Here is an 8,171-nt window from a genome sequence, read left to right on the forward strand (position 1 = left end):
CCTTTCCTCAGGGCTTGCGGCGTCGTTGGAAAGTGAACGAGCGGAGGGGGAGAGAAGGAGCGATGTGAGAAGGGGGTGGGGATCGGGATGTCTGCCCTTCCTTTTCCTCCGCCGTGTTCTCGTTTTCTTCTCTCTTGTGCCCCCCCCCCCCGTTCCGTCCCGTCCCCTCCAGTCCCGCTGTCGTCGCTGGACGACGAGAGGCAGAGCCCCGCTTTCTCTGGGGTTCGCAGCGGGGCGTGCGAGGCTTCAGCCCCTTCTCCTTGCACCTGCGTTTCCGCTTGCGTTGAGCCGGAGCAAAATGCAGAACAAAGATCAAATTGCAGTAGGTGAAGCTGGTGCCCGCCTGCTGGGGAAAATACGTATGGCTGAGGATGGTATCCCTTTTCCAAGGAGGCGAGCGAGGTTTGCACCTTGCTTTTCCCTGCGCTGCTGGTGCGGTTGTGCTCTCGGCCTGGTGACACCACTCCTGCCTGAGCAGTGTGGCTTCTCGACCGGGATGTCATGAAGCCTGGTGCGTTTAACACCAAGAGCTTAAGAAATTGCCGTATAATGGCCGATTTTCAATAACTAAGCCGTCTATATCTCTGACTCTCATGAAAGGACATTCCGGGATAGCATCTGTGCACTTTAATTCTCCTGAACCTCATGCACAAAATCGTAAAACCCCATAGGTTGCTTTTTCAGTGCTTACTTTGTTTTACTGTCAGCCCGTAATTATCTATTTGGAATTAGATTGTGTTTCTCTTGAAATGGACTGTGTAAGAGTTGAAGCTAGTGGTTCTTGAAGATTCTTGCTTTAAGATTATGGTTCAAAAGGTCAAAGCAAGTGCATACTGCATTTGCTATTTCCTCCTCCACTTCAGCTCTTCCCTGTCTTCTTCCACCCACCTACCCACCCCCACAAGCTTTACGTACAAACAAATCTTGACCCCCAAATTTTTCTCAAATGCTATTACTAAAGTGAATGGAACTTGATTTATGGCCATAGACTGCAGGAGCTTGTCCTAACAAATTATATGAAGTGCTCATTTCAATATAGCCAGCAATGGAACGGGGTCCTAACTGTGAAACTTCAGGGCACAGTACTCATCCTTAACACTGCCTGAGTATGCACAGCAGATGCAAAATGCAGCTTTTTTAAATTATAATTTTCCATGTTCTCCATACGTTTTGTGATGACAGAGTTCTTTATTACATGCACAGTAATTTTTATTGTATCTTCACTGCTTGAAATTAGAGGCTCTCATCCATTTCAAAATAACCTGTGTAATTTTTGTCTTCGAGACAACTTAGTACATGTGTTGGTTTGACGGTCTCCCTAGCAGCCAGACTCTTCATATAACTCTAAATGAATGAAGTAAAATCTTCAAATGAGCTTGACTGTAGGATGAGATAGTGTCTGTGGTATTTGCAGTTCTGTTGTATCCTGCAAAATAATGAAAACAGGAAAGCAATGTCATATAGATCAAAACAGCTTGCAAGGCTTTAGTTTCTTCATTGGTAGGTAATTAGTTCAAATTTAGGTTAGATATAAGTTAGGGAGCTGCACTTTGTAGCAGTTGGTTCAACGCATCTTTTTTCTTTTTTAAATAATTTTTATTTTAAGGCATGATTGGTTCAACGCATCTTTTTTCTTTTTTTTTTAAATAATTTTTATTTTAAGGCATGGATTATATTCAAATACAGGACTGGATCAGAGCATGAGACTGCACCATATTTGTTATGTAGTGTAAGAGGGTAAAACTTTTGCTATGTTATGATGAGAGTGTATCATAGGACCTAAATCGGATGCTTAGAAGCAGAATGTGTTATATTGGCGATCACATAATTAGTTTATACCTGTAACATGGAAAAGAAGCTCTTCGTAGCATTCTACGTTATATATCAGCACTCTGAGGAGAGATGTCTGAATGAATAGTGGGACTGAATTAAACTTTTCCTCAAGGTGATAATTTTAGATTTATGATTTCAAAATGAGCTGGACAAGGCTAGGCGTTTTAGTAGTATACCAGTGAAGTAACTTTATGGGGTAAGGTGTTTATGGAGAAATATTTAGGGGAAAATATTGTGTGGGTGAGTTGATAATGAACAGATGATTAATTTATAGTTCAAACTTCCCTTTCACAGCTTTCTTCTGTTTCTGCAGAATTCAAGATAAAATAGAATTAATTTTGCTCTTAAAGAATTAATTTAGCTCTTAAGACAGACTTTGTGTTACCGAGTTCTGCAGAATTTTAATATTTCTCATGAGGTACCATTACCAACAGCAAACATGACACACTGTCTTTTATATTCTCAAACTACATTTATGGTAAAAAGTGGACATTTAATGGTATACTGTTACTGAAATTTTGTTTTTAAAAAACTGCACTTGTATAATTAAGTATTCTTCAGAAATATTAAGTTAACATCATTATGAGGAAATTAATATAAAGTAATTCCTGCATCTTCTTTACAGATCGAAGTAACATGAGCGAAAAGAAAAGAAATAACTGTAGGATAGGATTGAATGACATAAAGTTAGACTAGGCAACCAGGGCATTAGAGTGGAAAAACTGAGTCCTACCCTACAAGTACCTGTCTGTAAAACTCTTCACTTATAGTTTCTTGTGCTTAAAAAAGAAAAGTTATTGATTCATTGTGCACCTTTCAGTATCATAATTTAGTGTTCTGTGTCTTGGTGTAGTTGTGCAAGTGTTAACTGAGATAATAGCTACTCAGGCGATTCGAATACCAAGGTAATTATTAAATACATTGGGGAAAAAATTGTCAGATTCTTTGGGGATTGTGTCACCGTACAGCACAAAACCATTTAGCTGGTTTTTATTTGTTTTTTTTTAACCACTGTTGGTTTGCATGGTGTTGGGGTTTTTTTCGCATGCGTTTGTTTTCTTGAAAAGCTGTATTGAGAATGACCCCTTCATGCCACCCAAAGACTTACCCAATTGAAACTAAACCTGAAAGAGGAATAGTATGTAAAGGATAAATAAGACAAGTTTTGAGAGAACTGGTATAAAGGTAAAAGAAAAGTGAAGGGATGCAAACCTGTAGTAAATTGGGATTCGTTAATTTTACTTTTTTAAGCTGGCTTTTGTTTGCAACATGAATGTCATGAATCGGTTAAATACAGTAGAAGCTGCTTTTTTTTTTTCTTTCCCTGCTTATGGTTCATGCTGGAAGCAGCAACACGCAGTATTCTATAGCAAACTTTGGAAATCTCAATCTGACAACCAAAATCTATTGGTCTTGATGGGGATTCCATTTAAAAAGTCAATTCTCAATTTTCTGCATCTATAGTTTATATGAAGTTCTGTGCTACGATAACTGAGGCAGCTTGATATTCAGCCACCAATGATCAAAGTAGAAAGTTGGTAAATGAGGAATGTGATGTGGTCACAGGAGTGGTGTTCCCAGGGACAAGCAAACTACAAGCTTGAGACTGAGGAACACAACTCACAGACTGAATGAAACACTCTTAAGAGGAGTAAAGGGAACGACAATGGTTTTAACAGCAACTGAAAGCATTGTAGATATTTTTTCTCCAGCTAGAGGAAGAGGATGTTTGACTCAGTTTAAAGATAAATGCTTGTGAGTGCAAGTCTGTGCTTCCCATTTGTACTTCATTGTAATCTTAATGCTTTGTGGTACAGCTGCTGACTGTCATACCCTACATCGAGATTTTTACACCTTGGTCTTGTCAATGGTCAGTCACGCAGTGGAATCAGAGTGAAAACGTAGAATTGGAAATTTACTTTACATTATTTGGGGATTTAAGACTTAGGTTTTAATCTTGATAGTTAAATCAACTTAAACTTTGCGACATGGAAGTAGCTCATAGATTTACATTTAGCATTCTAGTGCAAATGTAAACATGTTTATTCTTGGACTACTAAAAGCAATAGTTACACTTCCTAGTGGCTTAAAAGATTAAATGTCATTTGGTGCTCCGAAATTTCTTGTTCTAAAAAGGGTGGTAAATGGCAAATTGGAGTGATAAGTATGAATGGAGGCTATGCTCTTGATGACTATTGCTTGTTTAGACTTCATAACACTTGCAGTTTGGCTAAAAGAGGCAGTTTTTGCAAATAGGGTCATGGTGATTTGCAGAAGTCTCCTTCCCTCAGTTAAAAGCTGCTGTCTCAAGTGTGGAGTCAGAAGAAGAAAACATGCATCCATAACTCAGCCTGCCTCAGTGCAAAATCCAATAGCTTAATTAGAATTGTGGATAAGAGTGGATTCAAGCAAAGTTTCTGGACTTTGCGCTTACATAGCTAATGTAGCCTTCTGCCAACGCTGTTGAGGTGGTGGTGGGTCCTGGCACAAGAGCAGAGTGGATAACTGGGGCAATAATTTCTTCAGTTTAGGAAATAATTTAAATTCTTGACTAGTTTCTAATTTCTTAACTCTGAGTCATATCTTCAAATGGTTCTTGATACCCTGTGTATATTCTTTGAAATGAGATTAGTTTTTTTCTTTTTCTTTATCTGTATCTTTAGTATAACCCTAAATACACTAAAACCATTTGTGTAGATAATGCCATCTTTCTTTCATTACTAATTTTAACAAATCTTGTCAGTGTTTGTTCTACTGATAACTATTTGGGGTTTTTTTTGGGGGGTGGGAGAAGAGTTTGTGAGTATGTGTAGCTTTAATTGGTGGTTCACTAAATGATCTTAATGTTAATTTACTGGAGAACTATCACATATATATCACGGACATACATTATGTGTTCTTGTAAAGATATAGGCATCCTACAAATGCTCACTTGAAGGTGAGCTGTGTTAGAATAGTGTTGGGCTTCAAGCATTGTGCTGTTAAAACGTTTTTCAGTATAGATGGAGTATTTGAGGGTTTCAGAGTTTGCTTAAAGGGTTTTCTAAGGCTACTTGACACTTTATTGGTGTAGGGAAAATGCTAACATTTACAAGTTTCGTGACTTGCAAGCTCTTGTGAAACTTCTGCTACACCATGTCTTTTTTTAGTTCGTGCTTGTTTGTGGTTCTAAAAGAGACCAACACTTAGACAATAGCAAACTTAAAACTGTTAAATTTTAATTTGAGCATTTTGGGAGTTTATTACTCCTCAAGGAGCTTTGGTTTCGATGGTAGATTCCCCTCCCCCCCTTCTTTCATGACGTTAACAACTAGGACAGCTTTTTTTTTTTTTTTAACACTTAATGACAATACCAAAGAAACTGCATTGGCATGTATAATCCTGTTCGCAGTATCAGAATATAGGACATCTATAGATAGTTTTTTTTAATTAGTTTGCTGTAACAGCAGTTTGTGTCTTGAGAAGGAGGAGGCTTTTTAAGAGTTTGGTTTCATTCTGAATAAGTAGCTAATTTCGAATTCCATTTTATTGCAATGCTAAGGAAACAGTTGTATTATTAATAGTCGAGTCATCAAACCACTTAAAGTTTAATATGTCACAGTCATCAAGTAGGAAATTAACTCAGAACACTTAAGAATGTAATCAAACAAGGATAACGTTTGGTTTCTTGTGCAAGTATTATTTAATTAATTCTTTGGGCATTTTATTTTTGTTTGGGCAAAACTTTATTGACTATTTTAAGTTTCACAGATACACATTTTATTGAAACTGTTGCTGTGGTAAGTGTTTAGTACCGACTGTTTATTTAGAATAGTGCTTATGTGCTAGGCATTGGATTCTAACATAAAGAATTGTATTTTGAGTTGCTCTTATGTGTTCTGAAATGCCTAACAATAAGCAGTTGCACAGTTTTAGAAAACTACAGTGTATGCCTGCAATGTTGGTGATGCTTTCGAAAAAATGTCTTTGAGGCTCCAGTTTATCTTTTTTTTTTTTTTAAAGGATTGCATATTTACCACATAGCTTACATTGAAAAACAGCAAGCTTAAGTTTTGTTGTAGAAACAGAAGAACAAACTTCAGTGCAGAAGGCCTTCTATAAAGATCAAAAGTGGAGACTCCTAATGAAAGCATCCTAGTGGATCTCAATGAATAGAAGTGTTATCCTGAAGAAGAGTTACAGCCCTTAGGGTATATGCAGAGGGAGGACAGGAGTTTCCTAATGTATGTGGTTTTGTCAATGCAAAAGAAATGTTTTAGCAAAGGGAGAAGAGACTGGAATGAGGGAGACTGAAGTGTCTTCCATTGATAGTGCCAGCTCCTGTTGGTTCAGGTGCATGTGAAACTGGCCTTAGCTGAAGGTTGAGTAAGCGAGACCTTCCCCGACTTGAGTGCAAAGTAGCAAACGTGATCAGTTAGAAACTACGTGCTGCTTGTAGATTGTTAAAAACTATTTAAAACCATCCTGACTTACACAGAAGAAACTTTCAAAGTGAATGATAAAACTTAAGTGACACAAATACTAGGAAGATGACTAGAAACTTGTGAGCCTGTAGGTTGTGGATGGAAGTGTGTTACTGAGCTTGTTTTCTTCATTGCTTATTCTCTCTCAGTGCTGGGTAGAGGAGATGGGGAGAAACATACAGTAGTATATCAACAATGACTTAAGAGTGTTTAAAAAGTTGTTTCTTCTCAGAAAAAAACCCCTAATACTCTGCATATAAAATGGCATATTTTTAAATTAGCAGGTTGTAGTTCATATTGTGAACTAAATCAAATTTTCTGTTTATTCTAGTTGGTTTGGATGCTGCTGGTAAGACAACTATTCTCTATAAACTGAAACTAGGAGAAATTGTCACCACAATTCCCACTATTGGTAAGATAACCAATTCTCATGTCTTCATTCTTGTTACTCTAAATTTGTGCTGTACAGATGGGCTTCTGAAGAGTGTAGGGATTTGCTATCTTTGCTGTTAGTATAAGAATCAAGACAAACATGGGCTTTCTGGTACTGCCATAACATAACTGTGTCAGACCAAAGATACATCTGGATGAGAATCCTGTGTCTGACAGTGGCCGGTAGCAGATGCTCAGGAGTATAGGGACCAATTAAGTAGCAGTACTTCACCCAAACACCATGAACCTCTAGCATTTTGTGGCTGAAAGACTTGCTGAACCAAAGGTGGTGTACTTGGATTTTATGGATTAATTTTTTTTTTTCCCTTCAGTCAGTTTTCTTCTTGATCTAGCAATTCAGTTCTGATAAGCCATTTTATATATATTTGGGAGAAATATAACTTGGGAAGTAACTATCTTTAACATGATTAGAATTACATTTTAACACTAGCATTAACTATTTCTAACTGTTTGACTCTTTTATTTTAGGTTTTAATGTGGAAACGGTAGAATATAAAAACATTTGTTTCACAGTTTGGGATGTTGGTGGTCAAGATAAAATTAGACCTCTTTGGAGGCATTATTTCCAAAACACGCAGGTAAGAGTTCTGAGATGGCAATCATTAAAGGCCTGTTTTGTAAAGTCTCATTATACATGGAAAGTTGTTTTCTGTCCCTTCCTTTCAGAAAGGCTCCTCACTGCTTCCTGCAAGTTCTAAGGGATACCCAGATTTTATTCTAGTTGAAGCTGGTTTGTTACCCTGAAGGCTTCAAGTCTAGTCGTGAGTGTAGCCTGGCAAGGATGAAGTCCTTTAGGATCTACCAGTGTTCTGTAATGTGCCAGAGCAGCTGGTTTGTGAGGAACTCTTCAACTTTGCTGTATCCATGCTTTGATCTGTTCCAACTGGCGTTGGCTTATACATAAAAAATGTTAATGTCTAAACACCCTTTACATATTCTTTTTTTTCTAATCAGCCTTAAAATACACAGCTTTGACTGTGCTATATCAGTGTATTTAGTACACTGAGTATTTAAAAATATCGTAAAAGATCTTGTTACTGATTGATTAGAAAGTGTCCATTTCATATTGATGTGACTGCTGTCATTTTTGGTGACATAAATGTGATTCTTTCCTTTGGTTCACAGGTAGTAAGGTAAGTTGCTTATTAGTATCAGGAAACTTTGGGAGTGTTGTTTTTTGTTTGTTTTTTTTTTTTGCTGTGTTGAATATAGAATTGTTTCCAAGAAACTTCTGTGCAGTGTTAGTGCATGTGATTGGTGCAGAAAAATGGAAAAGTCTGGATTGATGAAAAGGAGCTAGCAAAGTACTGTTGTGAATAGAGTAATACTTGATTTCAGTTCCTTATTCAACCCTGTTACTAAATATTTTTAAAAGATGCTTCTGTTTTCTTAAAGAGAATGATAAAATGTAAGGTTTTGAGA

General features: G+C 37.3%; 1 protein-coding gene across 1 annotated transcript in view; it reads left to right on the top strand.

The window, feature by feature from the left end:
* The window catches only part of ARF4 (ADP ribosylation factor 4), a 12,104-nt gene that overhangs the window by 557 nt on the left and 3,376 nt on the right, over window positions 1–8,171 (top strand). Inside the window, exons 2-3 of the mRNA XM_009284472.2 lie at window positions 6,628–6,708; window positions 7,218–7,327. Coding sequence (XP_009282747.1) covers window positions 6,628–6,708; window positions 7,218–7,327 — 191 coding nt within the window. The remainder of the gene's footprint in view (window positions 1–6,627; window positions 6,709–7,217; window positions 7,328–8,171) is intronic.

The sequence above is a fragment of the Aptenodytes forsteri genome, unplaced genomic scaffold, assembly GCF_000699145.1.
Source record: "Aptenodytes forsteri isolate BGI_AS27 unplaced genomic scaffold, ASM69914v1 Scaffold53, whole genome shotgun sequence".
Classification (NCBI taxonomy): Eukaryota; Metazoa; Chordata; class Aves; order Sphenisciformes; family Spheniscidae; genus Aptenodytes; species Aptenodytes forsteri.